The 23986-nt window shown below is 43.2% G+C and overlaps 1 protein-coding gene across 1 annotated transcript in view; it reads right to left on the reverse strand.

The window, feature by feature from the left end:
• DNAH6 (dynein axonemal heavy chain 6) overlaps positions 1 to 23986 on the reverse strand; it is a 3261518-nt gene that overhangs the window by 1980111 nt on the left and 1257421 nt on the right. The window contains 2 exon segments of the mRNA XM_029602297.1: positions 4136 to 4243; positions 4896 to 5044. Of these exon segments, the coding sequence (XP_029458157.1) occupies positions 4136 to 4243; positions 4896 to 5044 (257 nt within the window).

Below are 23986 nucleotides of genomic sequence, written 5' to 3' on the forward strand. Positions count from 1 at the left end.
AGGAATGTGGACCCTTGGGCCGGACTTGCGGAGAAGAGTTGGAAGAGAAGTTGGACTCCGCTGAAGAGAGACCGGGTTGGCGGTTAGCTGACTGAGTACCGTGTAGAAGCTTCACCCTGGAACTCCGTGGTACACCCGGGAGGAGCCCGAGAGCACCTGGACCGCTGGGACTTAGGCGAGAGTAGTGAAGAGGAAGTCTTCACCCTGGAAATCCAAGATCCCCCAGGAGGAGCCCGGGAGGACCTGGACCACTGGACTTAGGCGACGGTGGTGCAAAGCGATGAGAAGACAATCCAGAAGTTGAAGCAAGCTGCAGACAGGAGAACCGGATGAGAAGCTGAGGTCAAGAGCCAGAGAATCAAGCTAGGGAATTTGAAACAGATACCGTGGACTAGATCAGGATCAGCAAGGCAGGAGTCACAGAAGCTGAAGAGTCAGGAACTGGAGTCACCGGAGCAGGAGTCACAGGAGCTGGAACTGCAGGATGGCAACTACACTCTCTGAAATGGAACTTTGTCGCTAAGTAATTCTAAGCAGGCAGATGCCGGCTTAAGTATCTTGCCGGCGTCTGACGTCATCCAGTGGGTTGTCCTCTGCCTGCAGGTGCTGAACCGTTAGCAGCTCCCTTCTCACTGCGCGCGCATGCTCCCGGAGGGGTGGAGCTAAGATCGGACCTCGGCGGCGTCTCCCTCCTGAGACACGGCCCGGCAGGCCCGACATTCACACCGCGACCCGGCACGGGCCTCCCGGGGAAGAACAAAGGTAAGGACCCGGTCGCTAGGACCCGGTTGCTGTCCCTAGACCGGGACAGCAACACCCTCCTTTGTTCCAGCTTTCTTGACGGTTCCTTCCAATCTCTTCCCTTACGGGACTTGCCAATGCTTGGTCTTTTCCTGGTAATCCAATACTTTAAACAGATCTTGCCCGGTTACCTTAAATGGTTTAATGAATTCTTGGACTTTTTCTTCAAACTCATTTCCCTTATAAGTCATACTATTGGTCTCAACCAGTATTTAGTCTTCAACAGATTATACAATAGGAAAAGGCAGGGGAAGAAAAAGTGTAGGATCAAAACCAGGGCTGCTCAGGTAATGGAGGTAATATTTGTAAAAACTGATTTAGATTGAGAATTGTGTCCTGAACAGCAAGTTACTGAACATAATTTGGCACCTCCAGTGTGGAGGTAGAGGAGGCAGATAATACTGATAGTGTTGAGATTATACCACAGCAAAAGGGAATACCAAGTACAAGCCTGAACCACCATTCCCTTACCCTAATGATACCATACGGAAACAGCATCAAGCTTCCTCCAAGGGTTTCCCTGGCATCTCCCGGGCTTGGGCTTTGTACCATCATGGCTGGTGCCCCTTGTCTCTTGCTTGGAGCCTTGGGGTATAATTGACACTGTGAGTGGTTGCTTTGTGCCTCTGATGGTGCTTCGGGGTCTTCATGCTACTCTTTCCACTGTTTTGACCCTCTATTACAGCCTTGGATTTTTCCTGCCATTTTTGGTGCTTTATTCTCCTTTATGGTGCCTTAAAACTGTTTATGCCACAATTGATGCCACTTTGCTCCTCTTATGCTACTTTGGGGAGTTCATGTCACTGTTGTTTATGCACTTTGCCCCTATTTTAGAACCTTGGTGTGCTCTGGCAACCCTTTGTGCTGCTTTGCTTCCTCTCATAGTGCCTTGGGAGACTTTCTACCACTGCTGATAACTATTTTGTCCCATTACAGGACCTTGGGCTATTCATGCCCTTTTGGTGCCATATTGGCACAGTCGGTGCATTGGAGTTCCCTTCATACTTCAGATGATATTTATTCAGAAGTTTCATTAGAAATTATTTGCAAACTCTAATTTGGGAGCCCATAATAGGCTGCATTGCTTCCCCCATTGGCTTTAATGGGAAACAAATACAACAAATAAACTATATTTTTCTTTTGAAATGAACCAAATAACTGATTACAATCTACAAAATGAATAAATAAACTGAAACAAAATTTTTGACTCTGTACATCCCTAGAACAGGGATAAAAAAGAAGGCTGATGAAATGAAAGACAGGAAAATGAGAAAACTGGAAAAGGGAAGAAGTGAGAATACAGATGCAAGACTAGCCGATACAGTAAAGCGCAGCCGCGGTTACCCTGTTTCTAACCCGCTTTCTACCCACAATTTGGCCGCGTAAGTCTAACCCGCGATTCACTATGCGTTTTTACCAATCTTTACCGCTTCTTTAAATCGACGCGTATCCCTTTCCGCCTGCGGCATGTATATGATATGTAAATGATCAGATTAGCTATTCCCTCCCATACAGTAACGTGTGGCCCGATTATCGCCTTTTTAACCAACTGTTTTTCCGCGTCTTTAACCCGCTAATTTACCGCCTACCCTGACCCTGGTGTTAGAGGGATGTGACAGCAATAGGCAGGCTCCGGTCAAATAAGTGGGTGGGTTGGAGCAAGCGAGTAACATGGTGTGGCCTGGTTCTCCTACGCTCGGGCATCGGGGATTGCCAGTCCTCTCTCCCCCCCCCTCCCGAAGCAAGGCACAGGGCGAAAATCGACTCGACATGTTATTAAAGCAAATAGAAATTGTAACAAAAGTAAACTTATTGCATGCTTCCAGCACCCTAGTCCTCTCTCCCCGCCTCCCGAGGCGCCTACCGCAGCTCCCCTGCCTCCTGGGGGCAGTCGGCGGCGAAAGTGGCTTCCAGCAGCCCCGCCGGCGAAGGTGCATGAAAGCACGTCCAATTTGGGCGTTCAAGTAGCGAAGGCGCATGAGCGCACGCCGTGACCTGAGTGCCCGGATGGACGTCGGAGGTCACGGCGTGTGCTCATGTGCCTTCGCTGCTTGAGCGCCCAAATTGGATGTGCGTTCATTCACCTTCGTCGGCGGGGCTGCTGGAAGCCGCTTTCACCGCTGGCTGCCCCCGGGAGGCAGGGGAGCCGCGGTGGGTGCCTTGGGAGGAGGAGAGAGAGGACTGGGGCTGCTGGAAGCATGCAGTAAGTTTACTTTTGTTACAATTTCTATTTGCTTTAATAACATGTTGAGTCGATTTTCGCCCTGCGCCTTGCTTCGGGAGGGGGGGAGAGAGAGGACTGGCAATCCCCGATGCCCGAGCGTAGGAGAACATCCACTTCCTGGTACCTGTCATTTCAAATGACATTTGAAATGACAGGTACCAGCGCACCCAGGATACTGTATAAACGCTGTATAGCGCTCTATACAGTAAAATGGATTGCGCTTCATGGACGCTTCATGGACGCGCTTTGGACGCGGCTTGCATTTGCATGCCATTTAAATACTGTATCGAGCGGTATGTGATCCGAACTGTGCGCGTGGCAAACGAGCGGGCGCCCGGCACTGCCACACTTTTTCTTACGCGCCCTTACTGTATCGGCCTGAGATAGGAAAGACCATAAAAAAAGAATAACTAAATCAAATCCACAAACTGTTCAGAATAGACTTAGTTTTATATTTTTATTATAACTTAGTGTTATTCCTTTGCCAGCTTGTGTTTTGACTTCTAGAGTCAAGCCTAACTGCTCACCGTAGCTCATCTATCAAGCTTCCTGAGTTCTCTAGCTCTATCTATGTGGTCTTGGAATCACTACATGCAAAGAGATATATTTTATAACTTGCACGCATGCGTCCATGTGCGTGCAGTTCCTGGTGCATGCACATGGATGCGCCAATTTCATAAGATGCACACGCTGGTGCGCACATGTTATAAAATCAGGTGGCCACATGTACATGTTGTGCAGATTTTATAATCCATGCACACATGTGAAGGTGGCGCGTGCAAGGAGGGGTGAATTTATGTAAACTCCGTGCAGCAACAGCCGCTGTCTTGGCCGGCCTCTGTCCCGCCCCGCCCCTGGCCACCCCTTTGAAGAGGCCCGGCATTTGTGCGTTTATCAGGTTTTTTGCGTGTTGCCGAGCCTCTTTGAAAATTCGACCAGGCATGCGCAAGGCCCAGCCATACATGTAAACCCCAGGATTTTTGCGTACAGGCCTTTTAAAATCCAGGTGAAAAAGTCCAGACAGCAGAGAAAGGAATTCTGTATATCAGATTTCAGCTTGTTTATACACATAACAGAAATACCTAGCTATAGAAGAATATATTACTATACCTGAAGAGATCAGCATCATCTGCAAGAAATTTAGGTAGATTTGAGTCTCGCAAAGCTCTTATCAACACCACTTCCTCATTTAAATCTGGATTCTCTCTTTTCAGAGACCTAAAGTAATAATAATAACCCCAAAATATCAGTTAAACAAAAGATAGCTTCTTGACATACATTCAACTGAGACTAGCTAATGTTTACATAATATACATGGGGCCTGATATTCTGTCGACAGATAGCCGGATAAATAGGACTTATCTGGCTATATTGCAGCCACTGAATATCTGCTCAGCTTCAGCGGCTACTAGATAGCTGGATAAGTCAGTTATCTGGCTATCTAGTTAGCCGGATAAAAAGTGGGTGGGCAATGGATGGATCAGGTCGGCACTACTTACCTGGATAAGTTACCCAGCTGAGTCTAGACTTCCCACTGAGCATGTCTATACTTAGCTGGATAACACTATCCAGCATTCTAGGCAGATATTCAGCAGTATAGACTTGCCGCTGAATATCCTTGTAACTTAGCCAGACAAGTGCTATCTGGCTAAGTTACATTTAGAGCTGGCTTCTCAGTATTCACCTCATATTCTTATTGCAAAGATAACACATATTGGATTCTATAGTGAAGTAATTAATTATAACATTTACATAGAGATTTAACTAACAGGAAATGTACCTGATCGATGATTATTAAGGTTAAAAGAAAATCTAGTTTTAAATTAATTATTTATAATAATTTCATATAAGAACAAGTATATTTTCTTACCCAGCCATGACTAACACAGATTTGACTGCTCGCATACCAAAGTCATAGTGATCTTGTTGGGAGAGTTGCTCACTACAAAGTTTATACATTTGAGTCATCTTTCTTGCAAGAACTTTACTGGATTCAAAACCTTCAGAATACAGAATTACCTAAAACAGGCCAAAAAAAAAAAGTTTCAATTTCTACTGCACAAAGATAATTATATAATGTTATCATTCTAGAGCTCTTATTTTAATGATCTAGTTGTGGCCAGGCTCTGCCAGCCCCTAATATTTTTCCATTTTTCAGCGGTTATTAGGGGTTTTGCATTTTTGGGCTCCTCCCCTTGCTTTATCCCCACCTTTTTGTGGGTTGCAGCTTAGGTGTATGAATTGCCCTGTGAGCAGCTGATATTGCAAAAAGAGGGTTAGGAGATACTGGAATGGGCACAAGGTCTTTCTGCATCCCTGAAAGACTGATAAAGTTGTTAAGAGTACAGTACTCTTGCTAAGAGTACTGTACTCTTAGCAACTTGCTAGCAACAGTAGCAAGTGAGTACTTGATACTGTACTCTTGCTAAGAGTACAGATCAGAGATGGTCTTTACTGTTTCACAGTGGGCTGATTCAGGAGTTTCTGAAGAATGATAAGCATGGGGTATCCTGCACAAAAGCTTGCTGGGCAGAATGGGTGGATAGTTTGGTCCTTTTTTTCAGTTATTTCTATGTTTCTATGTTTAAGCATGGCTCCTTTATATTTGTTGCGGTCTAACACCACTATGGCCCGCCTTTATCGGCTGGCTTGATCACAACTTATTCCATCTCACTTAGACTTTTAAGTGCTTGCCTTTGCTCATTTGTAATGTTTTGATTAATCCACTGTTTATTTTGTTCAAAGTCCCGTATATCATTCAATACTAACTGCAAAAAGGTTTTTACATGAGAATCCATTGGTCCCGGAGGATTCCAAAGGGACTTAGGCTTCACAATAGATATATCCGGAGTATCTGTTCGGAGAAATGTATCCTTGAAGGATACTAATGAAACAGGAGAGTTGGGCATCCCAACAGAGAGATTCCATTAAAAGCAAACATAGTCCATGTGCCTATATGTAAAAAATCACCAAAGCTAATGATTTCCGAATTATCCCTAATAAATGAAAAGCAGGTTGTTAATACAACCAAAAAACACACATTGAAATGTCTGTATGCCAATGCCAGAAGTCTAAGAAGTAAGATGGGAGAGTCAGAGTGTATAGCAACAAATGATGAGATTCACATTATTGGCATCATAGAGTCGTGGTGGAAGGAGGATAACCAATGGGGCAGTGCTATATCAGGGTACAAATTATATCACAATGATAGGGAGGATAAACTTGGTGGGAGTGTGGCACTTTATGTCCGGGAGGGTTTGGAGTCCAACAGAATACAGATCATACAAGAGACTAAATGCTCAGTAGAATCTATATGGGTAGAAATCCCATGTGTGTTGGGTAAGAGTATAGTGATAGGAGTATACTACCGTCCACCTGGACAAAATGGTCAGACAGATGATGAAATGCTAAGAGAAATCAGGGAAGCTAACCAATTTGGCGGTGCAATAATAATGGGAGATTTCAATTACCCCAATATTGACTTGCTAGAGACATAAAGTTCCTGGATGCAATAAATGAATGCTTCATGGAGCAATTGGTTCAGGAACCAACAAGAGAGGGAGCTATTCTTAGTGGAACTCAGTATTTGGTGAGAGAGGTAACGGTGGTGGGGCCAATTGGCAACAGTGATCATAACATGATCAAATTTAAACTAATAACTGGAAGGGGGAAAATAAGTAAATCTGCAGCTCTAACACTAAACTGTCAAAAGGGAAACTTTGATAAAATGAGGAAAATAGTTAGAAAAAAACTGAAAGGTGCAGCTGCAAAGGTTAAAAGTGTTCAACAGGCATGGACATTGTTTAAAAATACAATCCTAGAGGCGCAGTCCATATGTATTCCACACATTAAGAAAGGTGGAAGGAAGGCAAAACGATTACCGTCATGGTTAAAAGGTGAGGTGAAAGAGGCTATTTTAGCCAAAAAAACATCCTTCAAAAATTGGAAGGATCCATCTGAAGAAAATAGATAAAACATAAGCATTGTCAAGCTAAGTGAAAATATTGATTAGACAGGCGAAGAAAGAATTTGAAATGAAGTTGGCCATAGAGGCAAAAACTCATAATAAAAAACGTTTTTTAAATATATCCGAAGCAAGAAACCTGTGAGGGAGTCGGTCGGACCATTAGAAGACTGAGGGGTTAAAGGGGCTCTTAAGGAAGATAAGGCCAATGAGAAAGACTAAATGAATTCTTTGCTTCCGTGTTTACTAATGAGGATGGTGGGGAGATACCAGTTCCGGAGATGGTTTTCAGGGGTGATGAGTCGGACGAACTGAACGAAATCACTGTGAACCTGGAAGATGTAGTAGGTCAGATTGACAAACTAAAGAGTAGAAAATCACCTGGACCGGATGGTATGCATCCTAGGGTACTGAAGGAACTAAAAAATGAAATTTCTGATCTATTAGTTAAAATTTGTGACCTAACATTAAAATCATCCATTGTACCTGAAGACTGGAGGGTGGCCAATGTAACCCCAATATTTAAAAAAGGCTCCGGGGCGATCCGGGTAACTATAGACCAGTGAGCCTGACTTCAGTGCTAGGAAAAATAGTGGAAACTATTCTCAAGATCAAAATTGTAGAGCATATAGAAAGACATGATTTAATGGGACACAGTCAACATGGATTTACCCAAGGGAAGTCTTGCCTAACAAATCAGCTTCATTTTTTTGAAGGGGTTAATAAACATGTGGATATAGGTGAACCGGTAGATGTAGTGTATTTGGATTTTCAGAAGGAGTTTGACAAAGTCCCTCATGAGAGGCTTCTACGAAAACTAAAAAGTCATGGGATAGGAGGTGATGTCCTTTCGTGGATTACAAACTGGTTAAAAGACAGGAAATGATCTAGAAAGGAATATGACGAGCGAGGTTATCAAATTTGTAGATGATACAAAATTATTCAGAGTAGTTAAATCACAAGCGGACTGTGATACATCGCAGGAGGACCTTGCAAGAATGGAAGATTGGGCATCCAAATACCAGATTAAATTTAATGTGGACAAGTGCAAGGTGTTGCATATAGGGAAAAATACCTTTGCTGTAGTTACACGATGTTAGATTCCATATTAGGAGCTACCACTCAGGAAAAAGATCTAGGCATCATAGTGGATAATACTTTAAAACCGTCAGCCAGTGTGCTGCAGGCAGTCAAAAAAGCAAACAGAATGTTAGGAATTATTAGGAAGGGAATGTTAATAAAACAAAAATTTCATAATGCCTGCTATATTCGCTCCATGGTGAGACTGCACCTTAAGAACTGTGTACAATTCTGGTCGCCACATCTCAAAAAAGATATACTTGCGATGGAGAAGGTACAGAGAAGGGCAACCAAAATGATAAAGGGGATGGAACAGCTCCCCTATGAGGAAAGGCTGAAGAGGTTAGGGCTGTTCAGCTTGAAGAAGAGACGCGGCTGAGGGGGGGATATGATAGAGGTCTTTAAGATTAGGAGAGGTCTTGAACGAGTAGATGTGAATCAGTTATTTACAACTTTGGATTAATAGAAGGACTAGGGGGCATTCCATAAGTTTAGCAATCGGAGAAAATTCGTTTTTCACTCAACGCACAATAAGCTCTGGAATTTGTTGCCAGAGGATGTGGTTAGTGCAGTTAGTGTAGCTGGGTTCAAAAAGGTTTGATAAGTTCTTGGAGGAGAAGTGCATTAACAGCTATTAATCAAGTTTACTTAGGGAATAACCACTGCTATTACTGGCATCAGTAGCATGGGATCTTCTTAGTGTTTGGGTAATTGCCAGGTTCTTGTCGCCTGGTTTGGCCTCTGTTGGAAACAGGATGCTGGGCTTGATGGACCCTTGGTCTAACCCAGCATGGCAATTTCTTATGTTCATAAGTTCAAGATGGCAGCAGGCTAACGCCGGCAGGTCGGAATTGCTCGTGGATTTTCCTCTGAAACTGAAATTTTCTTAAAGAATGCCCCCTAAGAGTTAAGGATGCATGAGGGTATATCCCTCCATACCCCCGACCCTACCAGGGAAATGTACAATCCCCGAACTTGCCGCAATTTACCCGATAGGGGAAGCCAATACCCTCGCTGAGGATTCGTGGTTGGGAGCGACGAATGCCTCTGGGGAAACATCTTTGTGTCCTCCGGACTTGTGACAGCCGGTTGCACCAGGACTATTACCTCCAGCAGTATCCATGGTGTTGGAAGCGGAACCAAAGTGCCCTGCCGAAGGTCCAGGGGGAATGGAATCTGCAGGGAGAGGCCCGGAGAGTGCAGATACAGGGGAAGACCTGGAATCGCTGGGAGCCGCGGCCCCACTCCTGCCTGATATCGGAGAGAGAGGTGAGTTACCTTGTATGGAAGATCACAGGGGGCTCACAGCAGAGGAAGAAATGGTGGGCTTGCAGGGAGGAACCGCAGTCAAAGGCCGCCCCAAGCTGGACTTGGTTACTCTTGACTCCCTTTGGGAGTTAGTAGCTTCGTATGACCTCGCTTTTCATGGGTTTACAAAGCAGTTAAACTCGCTGTAGGGAAAACTGGGACCAAAGTAACTCATGAACACGATGGTTTGATAAAAGAAAAACAACAAGATAATTGTGATACAAGAAGAAGTGGAAGTTGACGCAAAAGATTTTGCCAACTTTAATCCAGGATAAGCAAAGTAATGAATAAAAAAAATGGAGGCTATAGAAAATAGACTAAGAGACTACACTTAAGAATTTTAAACTTCCCTAAAGTTATAGGGAGTAATCTCGAGTTACCTTGAGGAAGTACATTATGGAGACTCTAAAAATTTCATCTGAACATTTACCATCTATTAATAAAGTCTATTTTCTCCCTTATAACAGAGTTACAGAGGGGAATCAGCCACAGACTTGAATAACCTAACGGATATCTTGGAATCCTCAATAGAAATATATGAAAGGGAGACCCTACTTATTTCTTTGGTTATAGAAGCTGATGAAAGTTTGTTAATGAAGCATTACTTTCAACATATGAGAGAGAATTTCATGGGCCAACAAGTTCAGGTCTTCCCAGACCTGTCAAAGGTAATTCGGGAAAGGAGGAAAGCCTTTCTCTCTATGAGACAAGAATTAAATACAATAAGGGCTAAGTTGCTTCTAAGATATCCATGCAAGTGTGTGGTCACCTACAATAAAGATGTTTATATATTTTTTGCCCCGGAACAGCTGAGAGTATTTATAGCCTCTAGAAAGAGGGCATATTTAATCTCTTCTCCAATAGAGGGCCAAGGGGAATAAATGCAGGTCTAAACATATATTTGGGGTAAAGATTGAGCCTGTTAAGCCTTTACTATGTCTTTTTTGACTGATGTTTTCCTATTGCTAAGTGAGTTCTCCTATTACTAAGTGAGTTCTCCTAAATAATCCCCCCCTACCCCCCCAAAATTCACAAAGATTGTGGTCTAAATAATTTGAATTAATAATTACTTATAGAAAAATGGATGTATGTAAAGAAATTTGTTACTGTTTCAAAGTATATCTTTGTAAATTTACTGAAAATGAATAAAATATAAATTTAAAAAAAGCAGCTGTAGACAGATTAGCAAACTTTGTTAAAAACAGATAACCATTTCAATACTCAGCCAACTGAAACACTAAGGTCAGACATTAAATAAATTAACAATAGTCTAGGGCAATGGTCCCCAACCTGTCCTGGAGGGCCACCAGCCAGTCGGGTTTTGGGATATCCTCAATGAATATGCATGAGAGAAAATTTGCATGTACTGCCTCCATAACATGCAAATTTTCTCTCATGCATATTCATTGTGGATATCCCAAAAACCCGACTGGCTGGTGGCCCTCCAGGACAGGTTTGGGGACCACTGGTCTAGGGACTTGAGTAACCCTTACCAGTAACCCCTGGAACATGTAGCCACATAACAGGACTATAACATAATCATACAGAAGCCAAGGGCGGGAAGCTGAATCCATCTGTCTTGATTAAGGAAAAGGAAATTATCAGGTAAGTAGTAATTTCTCATTTGCTAGCACCTAGACAGATGGATTCAGGACCAGAGGGATGTACCCAAGCTACTCCCGAATAGGGTGGAAGGCTGCCCGCAGTCCAGTCAAAACCACATATGCAAGGCTGCATCCTCCCGGCCTGTTCATCCAGAAGATAATATCTGGAAAGGTGTGTAAGGAGGACCATGTCACAGCTCGGCAAATGTTGACAGGAGACAACAATCAAGCCTCCACCCATGAAATTGCCTGAGTCCTAGGGGAATGAGTCCTAATCTGAGTAGGCAATGGCTTTTCTGTAGTCACATACATGGCTCTGACTACCTCCTTAATCCAGGGAGCTATTGTAGCCCACGAAGCTGGCTCACCCTGTTTACCTCCAACATGAAAGACAAAAAGATAATTAATCTTTTGGAAAGGTTTAGAAACCTCCAGATACCTCAGGACATGTCTCTTGACATCCAAGAGATGTAATAGGTGATGTTCCTCTGCATCTCTTTCCTTATCTAGAGATGGCAAGGAAATGGACTGATTCAAGTAAAATCTGAGATACTTTAGACAAGAAAAAAGGAACAGTATGCAGTTGAATCACTCCTGGAGTCACCGCCGAAGGAACGGTTCTCAACAAGACGAGGCCTGCAGCTCTGAAATTCGACACGCAGAAACACCAGAAACACCACCACCAGAAAACACCATTTTCAAGGTCAGTAAGCACAAGGAAAAGAAGTCCATTGGTGGAAACATAGGACCCACCAAAATATCCAATACCAGATTAAGATTCCACAAGGGTACCAATAACTGCAAGGGAGGATGAAGATGTTTCACTCCCCTCAAGAAATGGGCCACAACAGGATGAGACAACAAGGATTCACTATTCACCTGACCCCTGAAACAGGTAAGAGCCACTACCTGTATGTTCAAAGAATTAAGGGCCAACCCCGTTATTCAATCCATCCTGCAAAAATTCCAAAATGAATGGGATCCTTGAGGAATGAGGAAATACCCCTCGATTCTCACACCAAGCCTCAAACATTCACCAAACCCATACATAGGTTAAGGAAGTCGAGAATTTTCAGGCATGTAGCAAGCGAGCCCTCTCAAGAGACATAGCATGACAAAACCGATTTGGATCTTTGTGAAGAACAGGTCCTGGCTGCAACAAATTCCTGTGTGCCGGAAGACAAAGGGAGGATTCTACCAGAAGTCTTCACAGATCTGTATACCATGGTCTCCTGGGCCAATCCGGTGCCACCAAAAGCACCATGACCCTGTGGCCTTCAATCCTCAAACTATTCTGCCCAAACATGGGCCACAGAAGAACGACATACTGCAGCTTGTCATCTGGCCAAACCTGCATGAAAGCATTAATACCCAATGACTTTGGATCTTTCCTGTGGCTGAAGAATCTAGGAATCTTTGCATTGAAAGAAGTTGCCAGCAGGTCTAGGAATGGAAGGCCCCAATGATCCACTATCAAATGAAATGCCTTATCCGACAATACCCATTCTCCTTGGTCCAATGTGCGAGGCCAAAATCTCCTGAAGATGCACTTTTGCCCATTCCTTAAGTTGGTCTATTTCCTGCGACACTTGCTGGATCTTGGTTCCTCCCTGCTGATTGATGTAAGCCATTGCGTTGTCCGACATTACTCAGATCGCTCAACTCTACAGTCTGCCGCTGAACTGCAAGTACGCCAATTGGACTGCCCAGGCTTCCAGCCTATTGATGTTCCAGAGAGACACCTCTGAGTTCTAGCACCCTTGCGCTGATAATTCCTGACAGTGAGCTCCCTGGCGAAACTCCTTTTCTCAGATGTTCCACTTACAACCATCACTAGAAGTAAGAGCAGACTTCCATCGGCAGGTGGAGCCAAATCGAATAGTCCTGAGATTGCAGGTTCCAACGAGAGAGCAAGGAGCACTGAAGAGGACACATGTGCGCCCTTACCCATGGCACCGCTTGCAGGGTTGCCGCCAAGGACCTGTAGATAGGACCACACTGTTGGGCATATAGCGTTCACCAAGAAACACACCAGCACTATCGATTTCTGAATACAAACTTCTGGCAAGAAAACTTGCCCTGCCTCGTGTTGAACCGAACACGCTGATACTCCAACGAGAGATGGCTGAAGACTGCTCTTGACTAGTTCACCACCCAACCGAACTCTTGCAACAGGGAAATCAACCTGCTGGTCACCAGTCCGCTCTCTTCCAGAGACATGTCTCAAATCAGCCAGTCATCCAAATACAGATGTACTAGAATCCTATTCTTTCTCAACTCGGCAGCCACCACCAGCATTACCTTGGAAAACATTCTGGGCATGGTGACCAGACCAAACTGCAAGCTTGAAACTAAAAATGGCACCCTCAACACCATGAAATACAGAAAAGTTGGTGCTCCAATAGGATGGGAATATGGAGGTACACCTTGGACAGATCGAAGGAGGTCAGGAATTCTCCTGACTGCACAGCCATTATCACTGAGTACAAAATTTCCATGCAAAAATTAGTCACCCACAAATGACATTTGACTTCTTTGAGATCCAGGATTAGATGAAAGGAGCCCTCCTTCTTGGGCACAATGAAATAAATGAAATGTTGCCCCATATTTTCTTGAGATGTGGGTACTGGAATCACAGCTCTCAGACTGAGAAGCCTTGACAGTGTAGACTCCACTACATGCTTCTTCAGCAGGGAGACACCATGAACATGTTCTGAGGAACACTGTGAAAACTCCAGCACTTATTCTTCTCATATCATCTCCAGGACCCACTGATTCGATGTGTTCTGGACCCACTTCTGATAAAAGAGAGGTGTCCCCCTATCTCCTGTTCCTGGGAGTGGGTCAGGAAACCTTCATTGGGAGGCTTGGGAGGTTCCACTGCCTGAGCCTGTACATCATCTGGGCTGTCTGGGAAGAAAGGACTAAAACCTACTGAAAGAATGAATCCTCTGAAAGGTTGCTCCTCTGTAAGGTTGAAAACTCTTGGATCCCAAGATCCAATACAATACATTAAGATCCAAGAGGAACTACTACGCATCCAAGATCCACCATCTAATCTTCGACGCTAAAGCCCTCTTTAGCTACGTCTCTAACCTCACACAAATAAACCCATCAGAAATCGCTCTCAACCAAGCCAAATCTAAAGCGGAAGAACTAGCGCTATTTTTCAACAACAAAATAAGCAAACTACTAACTCAGCTGCCCCATAACATCACATCTACTTCAACACCACCTCAGACCGCCTTCAAAAATACCTGCTTAGAAGAACTAGAACTCACCTCTTCCATTGAGATCCAAGGTATACTACGGAAAATGAAACCATCTTCTCACCCTTCGGATCACATCCCCTCGAAATTGCTTCTATCAATTCCTGACTCCATCGCCAAATCCCTGTCAGACATCATAAATTGCTCAATAACACAAGGATCTTACCCAGATGACCTAAAATTGGCCTCTCTCAAACCACTACTCAAGAAACCTAATCTAGATCCTAATTACCCAAACAACTACAGACCGAACGCCAACCTCCCCTTCATAGCCAAGATTATGGAGAAATTGGTGAACACCCGACTCTCAAACTACATTGAAGAAAATAACCTATCCCCATCACAATACGGATTCCGCAAAACACTAAGCACGGAGTCCCTCCTCATCTCCTTAACAGATTACCTCATCCTGGGCCTCGATAAAGGTCAAGCCTTCTTATTGATCCTACTGGACCTTTCTTCAGCCTTTGACACCGTCAATCATTCCCTACTCATTAACCAGTTAACCTCCATAGGCATCTCAGGCACAGCACTATCTTGGTTCATATCCTTTCTCAGCAAGAGAGGATACAAGGTCAAGATCCAGAACAAAGAATCCTCCCTACACCCGTCGTCAGTAGGAGTCCCACAAGGGTCCTCCCTGTCTCCTACTTTATTTAACATTTACCTTATACCATTATGCCAACTACTCACAGACCTCAACCTCAAACACTTCCTTTATGCGGACGATATCCAGGTCCTGATACCCATTAAGGATTCCTTCGCAAAAACTCTGGCTTACTGGGATACATGCCTTCAAAAAATTAAACTCCTCCTCACCAGCCTAAACCTGGTATTAAATTCCGGCAAAACTGAACTACTGCTCATCGCCTCAGAGAACAACTCCATTACCTCTGCACAGCAAGCCACGCCAACAATCACACAAGTGAGAGACCTAGGAGTCCTAGTTGATAATCGCCTGAATTTCAAAGCCACTATTAACAAAACCACCAAAGACTGTTTCTATCAACTACAAGTTCTGAAAAGAATTAGACCTCTTTTCCATGCCCAAGATTTCAGAACCATTCTGCAAGCAATCATTTTTTCAAAATTAGACTATTGTAACACCATCCTACTTGGCCTTCCCGCTTCATACACCAAACCGCTTCAGATGGTGCAAAATGCAGCTGCACGAATTCTGACAAATACCAGGAGAAGGGACCACATAACCCCCATTCTAAAGAACCTCCATTGGCTACCGATACACTTTAGAATAATATACAAGGCCATTCTCACCACATACAAAAACATCCACCAACTGGGTCCCATTGACCTACAGATCCCTCTCCGACTACACAATTCGTCAAGACCGACAAAAGATGCATACAAGGGTTCGCTACAGGTACCACCGCCCAAATCTACCAGACACAGCACACTAAGAGACCGAGCTTTCTCTACAGCCATCCCACCGTTATGGAACTCCATACCCTCAAATCTCAGAATAGAACCATGCATCTCAACCTTCAAAAAAAGACTAAAGACCTGGATATTCATACAAGCCTTCCCAGACGTCAATTGATCTAATACTTCCAAGCCACCCCTAATCTCCATCTACACTATGGTCGACCTTATCTCCTATCGTTTACTTGTGTAAATTAATAACCTGTCCTTTCTCTTCCTCTAAGCCAAGTTCTTATCACCTTGTTATATGTAACTGCCTTTTCAGCACCATTGTTATTGTTATGTTTACTTTGCACCCCTGTTTTATGTGAACCAGCATGATGTGACTGCTGTCTCGAATGCCGGTATATAAAAATCTAAAATAAATAAATAAATAAATAAAATCCCCGAGCACAACCTCTCATGGTAAAGGAGCAAGCATCTGCTTTTTATTCTCAGGCAACCGAGGAACTGGGGATTCACCCCACTTACTGACCAGTTTCTCCGCTTCCAAATAAGAGCGAGCCTTCAAAGGGCAATTTAGTAAGGTTAGCCTTAGAGGTCGCATTGGCCAAAAAGGCAGTTGCTGGCTCCATAAATGTCCTGGAATTCACTTCCGAGTCATCGACCTACTGAGAGAGAAGTAAGCAAGAGCCACCAGGGAAAAACAAGAAGCTATCTACAATGTCATTGCCACTGCTTCAAATCTTGTTTATGGGTGGTCTCAATCCTCCTATCATGAGCATCCTTCAATGCCGCTCCTCCCTCTATAGGAATAATTGTTCATTTGGAGACTGCACAAACAAGTGCATCCACCTTCGGAAAATGTAAACGCTCTCTCGCTACTGGATCCAAGGGGTATAGACTTTCCATAACCGCTATGCTTACTGCAGAGCGGAAAAAAGAAGACTGAGGGAGACACCTGTGGTTCACAGGGATAATTGCAGGCTGAGTATACTCAGTGCACTCAGTGTGCCAGTGTCAGTCAAAGCTTTACAGATACTTTGACAGAAACGTTTTCCATACAGGGCTCCATCCTGTGATGTCACCCATATGTGAGGACTACCATCCTGCTTCTCCTGTGAGAAATACTGTGATAACAGTTTGCTCCGACTCCATCTGCTGGTATAGCTGCATAACCCACTGGTCCTGAATCCATCTGTCTAGGTGCTAGGAAACTGAGCCTCATATAAAAGAATGGGATTTTTTTCGAACATTATTTGTGCTATATTAATTTTATGAACGTTACTACTGTTTCACAACTTGAAATATTGAAAACATTTTTTTAAGGTCTAAAATACCCATTAGAGGATTTTTCATCTGTATTACGTTTACTATTTACCTTTTGATAAAAAGAAAGTTGATAATGGAGGAGAAAATAATTTACCCATGGTTTTGTTATATTTAACTGGTATGCTAGAATCTTCAGAAAAACAGCAAACCCCCCCACACCTTTATTTTATAAGTTGCGCCTGTCTCCAGGCAGGCGTAGATTTACGCAAGCAGACTTTGAAAATCTGCCCCATACTGTTTTAAGGTGCTATGTTGAAGGTTTATACTGATTTGTGCAAACTCAAAAGAGACATAACATCTTTTCTTTTTTACAAATTACATTTAATTGAGATGGGGGCAAGTTTTATTTTCTAATATTTCCTGTGGAATTTATAATTTGCAATGAAGGAGTTTTTTGTTTTTTTTCCCACTGCAACTGCAGGTACTTATTGAGAGACTATCAGAAGATGCTACCATTGTGGTTTCAACATCAGTTGAGGGTTGAGTGGTTGTTTTTTCTCATAAGCAGCTTGAATATTATTCTATTTTGCTTAGGATTTATTATATTTTCGTCCTCCAGGTGTTCTTGTGGGCTTGATGTTCAGAAAGGCTGTCTTCTATTTTCTTCTTTACATTTTTCCTATGTTTGATATGTTTTCCTTGAGGAATATTTTCTTGTTGGAATTTAAATTGCCTGATAAAACTTTAAAATTTTTGAACAAATAAAAAGTTAAAAAGTATAATCAACGAGGGGCGCTCTAGCGCTGAGACAAGATGGCTGCCTGAACTCTCCGCTCCGATAAGCCTCCTAATCTTTCGCTATACAGAGCCTCTTTTTTAAGGATTTCGTCTTGCATTTTCGAAGCTATTTTCTCCCCAGAGATGGCTGCGTCCAAAACGGGCAAAATTGAAGCAGCTTTTGCGGCTGGAACTGGAACAAAAAGGGCCAAACAGGACCCGCCAACACCCGACAAGGCCCCAACTACGAAAGCAATGGCGTCGGCAGAATTGGTATTAGCCGAACTTAAGCAACTGAAGGACATGATACAACTGAATACCGATGCGACGGCGGCCATTCGATCGGATCTGCAAGTGGAAACTACCCAAATGGGATCTTTTCAGCTCAAATTGGACGATCTGGAATCCCAAACGTCCACCCTGCTAGTTGCCACGGCGCCTCTACCGCGCGTCATGAAAGATGTTGAAAAATTGCAGCAGGACCTAGAGGACTTAGCTAATCGAAATCGTCGCAATAACGTTCGTATCTTGGGGGTACCTGAAGGCACTGAGGGTACGGATATGATTGCATTCCTTCAAAAAAGTATCCCTGCTTTGCTGCACATAACATTTGATCAACCTTTTGAAATTGAACGCGCACATCGCGTTCCCTCAAGGTCTCCACGGAACTCTCCGTTCCCCAGGCCAATTATCTTTAAAACCTTGCGATTTCCTCACGCTTTGGCTATCCTTACTACAGCACGTACCAAAGCTCCTCTTACCTTTCAAGGCAATTCTGTATTATTCGTTCCCGATCTCGCTAAAACAACGGCGGAGAGGCGCAAGGCCTTCTTGGCAATGAGACCCCGATTACAAGCATTGGGAGCAAAATATGGGATCCTTTACCCGGCGCAGCTAAAGGTAACTTTTAATAATCAAACGAAACTTTTCCATACTGTGTCAGATGCCGAGCAATTTCTTTCCCAACATGAGGAAACAGCTGGAATGATCACCTGAGTGGAATTGGGATACTATTTTGGACATTCTTTCTTTGGATTGCCGTTTCGGAGTGGGTCCTTTTTTGGGCGGTGCACACTCCCCACGGCGACTTCATTTTTTTTTTCATTCAGTTATAGCTGTATATTAGCGCTCAAATGACCACGCAGTTCTTATCTGCTCATTTTTTTTCTCACCCTCTTCGCGCAATGAGAGGTATCTGCAAGAGGAATCATTTTGATTATCACAGCCGCGTTTTCTTTTCTTTATTTTACAGCATGTACCTGGGTTTGATACTCGAATTCTTAGTGGTAAAGGAACCACTTATCTTAAGGATCGGCTGTTACAGACGGAATTCTCCCTTATTGTTTTATTAATGTCTTTTTTGCTCTGTATTGGCGATTAGGAACATCGGCATAGACTCTTCTGGAAGCGGAGGACACGGTGCCATCTGTTCACCTAGAGGCTCATCATTTATATTTTTTTGCCTGCGGTAATAACTGTTGGGCGAATACTTTTCGATTTCCCTACTAATTACTCATCCCAATTTTATAACTCTTTCTGGAATGGCTAGAGGCTCTAATCCTCATTGGTTTGTATTCTTTTTTTCTTTTTTTCTTTCCTGCTCTTTTTCTGGAATGCCCTCTGTCTTAACTATTGGACTGTGTATAGACAGGCAACCGTTCTGGTTATCTCCTAATGATGTATTCTCATGGCGTCCAAGATATCCAATTTTACTATAGCGTCTTTAAACGTCAATGGTTTCACGAACCAGATCAAGAGAAAAAAAATCCTCACATATCTGCAATATCTACATGCGGACATTGCTCTAATACAGGAGACCCATTTAAACTCTGTGGAATCTACTAAACTCCAGCAACAGTGGGTTGGCCAGGTCTATTTTAGTCCGGCCACCAAGAAAAAAAGAGGCACAGCTATCTTACTTCACAAACACTTGGGAGCACAGTCCTCCATCAAGCTGCAGACTCAGAGGGGCGTTGGAACATAATACAGATATTGCTACAGAATGAGAAATATACCATTCTTAATCTCTATGCACCTAATCAAGATGACCCGGTTTTCTTTCAAACAGTGCTGGCACAACTATTACTGCTGGATCCTGCACACTTTATAATCGGTGGAGACTTTAACCAACCAATGGATGCCGTTTTAGACAGACGTACTAAGGCTAAGCCCTTTTTGTCGAAGTCTACACAGACCTTGAGGCACTTGGCACATACTTCTGGTTTATCTGATCCATGGCGGCTTCTTAACCCCACTGCACTAGATTATACTTTCTACTCCTGCTCTCACACGTCGTACTCGAGGATAGACTTCTTTCTGATATCACATGCATTGATCTCCAAGATTCGATCTGCTAAAATACATCCGATTTTGATCTCTGATCACGCAGCACTCACCATCACCTGTGCTTTCCAGACGCCGATTTCAACTGATCGTCAATGGCGCTTCAATCCATCTTTGCTTTCGGACTCCACTTTCACCACCACACTCACATCCAAAATTGAGGATTTCTTTCGCATTAATGTCACACCTGATATACCAATGCCTACAGTTTGGGCGGCCTTCAAAGCCACTATTAGAGGCGAAATCATTAGTTACTCAATACACAAGCATAAGTCTCAAAAAGCTAAACTTTACCAGCTACAGCAAGAAGTGGAAAGTCTGGAACAACTTCATATACAGAATCCATCCCCACAAACGCTGACTCCACTGTTGAAAGCTAGATTTCACTACAATCAGGCCCTTAGTGATCAAGTAGAGCTTCATTTATTTCAAAATAAGGCTAGATACTACGCTGAAAATAATAAATGTGGTCATCTTCTCTCTTCTTTGCTGAAGAAAAGAGCGGATAAAAAGAAAATAGTGAAGATCCGGTCCCCTACTAATCAGCTTTTGACATCGGACGAGGACATTTTGCAAACTTTCCGTGATTTCTACGCACATCTCTATCAAAGTTAAGTTTCCCCTTCCACTACTCAAATACAAGACTTTTTGTCGTCCTTGCCTCACTACATGCTGACGGACACTCAGAGCCTACAGCTGGACGCTCCTATCCAGTCGGCGGAAATTTCAGCTGTTATATCGTCTTTACAGTCTGGAAAAGCTCCGGGACCGGATGGCTTCACATCTGACTTTTTCCAAGCCTTTCAAGGAACATTGTGTACATATTTACAATCTTATTTTGCATCTCTCTTGGCCAATCCACAGGCTTCCTCTGAGTTTACTGAAGCATGTGTAGTGGTTCTTCCCAAGCCAGGTAGAGATGATTCTCTTCTTTCCAATTACCGCCCAATCTCGCTCCTAAACGCGGATTACAAGATTTTTGCTAAAATATTAGCCACTAGGCTAACCCATCTTATGCCGCTACTTATTCACCCAGACCAGTCTGGATTCATTAAAGATCGCTTAATTACTAATAACTCTCGCCTGTTTTTGCACTTAAGCAATCTTCAATTTCATGCTTCTGAGCCGACCGTTTCCATATCTCTGGACTCGGAAAAGGCCTTCGACCGCGTCGAGTGGCCTTTTCTCTTTCATGTATTGCAATGGTATGGGCTCGGGCCGGTTTTTCTTTCTTGGATTAAACATATTTATCATTCTCCCTTTGCATATCTCTACATTAACAATTAGAAATCTACCCGATTCCCGCTGTATAGAGGCACCAGGCAAGGGTGTCCACTCTCCCCATTGCTTTTCAACCTGGCTTTGGAACCACTCCTAATTGCTATTCGTGCCAATTCTGATATCACCGGTATATCAGTTGGAACGGATACTTTCAAATTATCTGCATATGCTGATGATGTTCTACTTTTTCTCACTAACCCTTCTTCTTCCTTATCTGCTCTTTTTTCTCTTATTTCTCATTATTCAATGCTTTCTGGCTACAAAACTAATTGGCACAAGACTGAACTTCTCCCTCTTAACTATAGTGGGTCCCTTCTCGATCTTTCCCAATATCAAATACAGAAGATGAAGAAGGGCCTTAAATACTTGGGAATTTATTTCCATACTGATCCCGGAGACACTATTACCCACTGTGAGTCAACGATCTTGCAACAACTCAGGGATGTCACTCTTAAATGGTCTCCTCTCCATTTAACGTGGTGGGGGCGGTTAGAGACTATTAAAATGGTTCTAGCCCCGAAGATCACCTATATTCTTGCCATGGTCCCTATATTTTTTTCCACTGATTTTTATTTATATGTAGATAGATTGTTGACCACCTTCCTCTGGAATCACAAGACCCCACGGATAGCCTTACGTAAATTAAAAGCCACCAAACAGGATGGTGGAGTAAATTTTCCTGATTTTTATAGATATCATCAAGCCTTTATTTTATAATCTGGTTTCTATTATTTTTCTCACTATATTCCTATTACAAATTTCCCGCGATGGCTGGGGATAGAAGCCACATTAATTTCCCCGCTTCCCATATACTTATACCCTAGTGTCACTTTATCTTCCCGACTGGCTTCACATTCAATTTTACGTTCCTTACATAGAGCATTCGGGGAATTAGAGACTCTTCGCCCTCCCTCAACCTATACATGGAAATCATCAAAATTTGGTCCAATAGGGGGGAACTCTTTGCTTAATATTGACAGTCAACCTATTTTTTGGCCGCTCTGGAACAAGGCGAATATTTGGTCAATCTCAGATGTTTTTGACAATAATGGATTGTGTTCCTTCTCATTGTTGCAAGATCATTACTCTCTCCCTAGGTCGCAATTCTACTCCTGGCTACAACTCCGAAGTCTGCTTAGCAAGGCACATGAGAAGACGATACATCCAGATAAGGCCCCTTTCTTGCTTGATGTCTATCAGGAATATGGTCCTAGAGGCCACCTGGCGTCTCATTTGTATAAGTTAATCTCTCGATTATTTTATAAGAATACTCCCTCTCTGTTATCTACAGTCTGGGCTCAGGAACTGTCTACTCCGATCTCCTCAGAGTGTTGGACATATGTTTTGAATGTTATGATGCGCATCTCCTTATCCTCTAGTCTTACTCAGTCTATGTTTTTTGTACTACATAGAGCATTGTGGACCCCTTGGAAGCTTTTTAGGGCCGGAGTCCTCGCGTCACATAACTGTTGGTCATGTGCTGGTAGTAACGCTACTCTACAGCATATGTTATTTTCATGTCCTTATACATTACAATTCTGGACAAAAGTATGGCAGATAGTAACCGAGATTTTTCAATTTACTGTGCCTTTGTCCTACTCCGTCACTATTTTGAAAGGAGCCCATCCATCTATTACCCTCTCAGCTCCCCACTGCAAACTACTGGATTTTCTTTTAACTATTGCGCAACATAACATTCTTTCCAATTGGAAACGCAGTGATCTACTGTCTGAACATCTCTGGTGGAACTCTGTCTGTTTATATGTGAAATATGAAAAAGCAATGGCTGTAAAGTTCAGGAGGCTAGCGGCTTGGTCACAGGTGTGGAAACCATTAGACGTTTACCTACAGCTACATCCTTAACCTAACCTTTTATGCTTGGCTCTATTCTTGCCTGTTTCCTACACATTTACAAGCCCAAAGGCATTCCTTCTCTTCCTTTCCCAGGAGTATACCTGGTCTATCTCTCATTTGTATTTCTTCTCCTTCTTTCCCTCCCTACCATCTGTTGATATTCTTTCATATTCTTCTTTTTTCTCTCTTTCTTTCTCCGTAAGCTACTGTTTTACAGCTTCTTAGTGCTACCCTGCCAGGATCCCATCATGATATTCTGGATGTGCATATGTGATGTTGCTTGTAGCTTCAATGTTGGATACACTGACATTCTTTACCCTCTGTGAGCATTGTTCTGTTTTGTTTCTGTTTATAACCTAAATCCTAATAAAAAAGATTTCAACACAAAAAAAAAAAAAGTATAATCAACTAGCAAACAACATTAATATTAACATAAAAACTAGTCCACAAAACAAAAGCAGATTTATAGAACTCCACCATTAATAATATGTTGCTATGTTTAAATCAGCCTACTGCTTGGAAATAAGACAAAAAAGAATAGAGATGTGAATCGGAACTGGAATCAGTTCGGATTCCAGTTCCGATTCACATCGTGGGGTTTTTTTCGGCCGGCCCGAATCGCAGTTTTGTTTATCGGCTGTGCCCGAGCCGATAAACAAAAAACCCACCCGACCCTTTAAAACTAATCCCTTAGCTTCTCCCACCCTCCTGACCCCCCCAAAAACATTTTACAGGTACCTGGTGGTCCAGTGGGGGTCCCGAGAGCGATCTCCCGCTCCCGGACCATCGGCTGCCACTAATCAAAATGGCGCCGATGGCCTTTGCCCTT

This window comes from Rhinatrema bivittatum, chromosome 1 (assembly GCF_901001135.1).
Source record: "Rhinatrema bivittatum chromosome 1, aRhiBiv1.1, whole genome shotgun sequence".
In the NCBI taxonomy this organism is placed as follows: Eukaryota; Metazoa; Chordata; class Amphibia; order Gymnophiona; family Rhinatrematidae; genus Rhinatrema; species Rhinatrema bivittatum.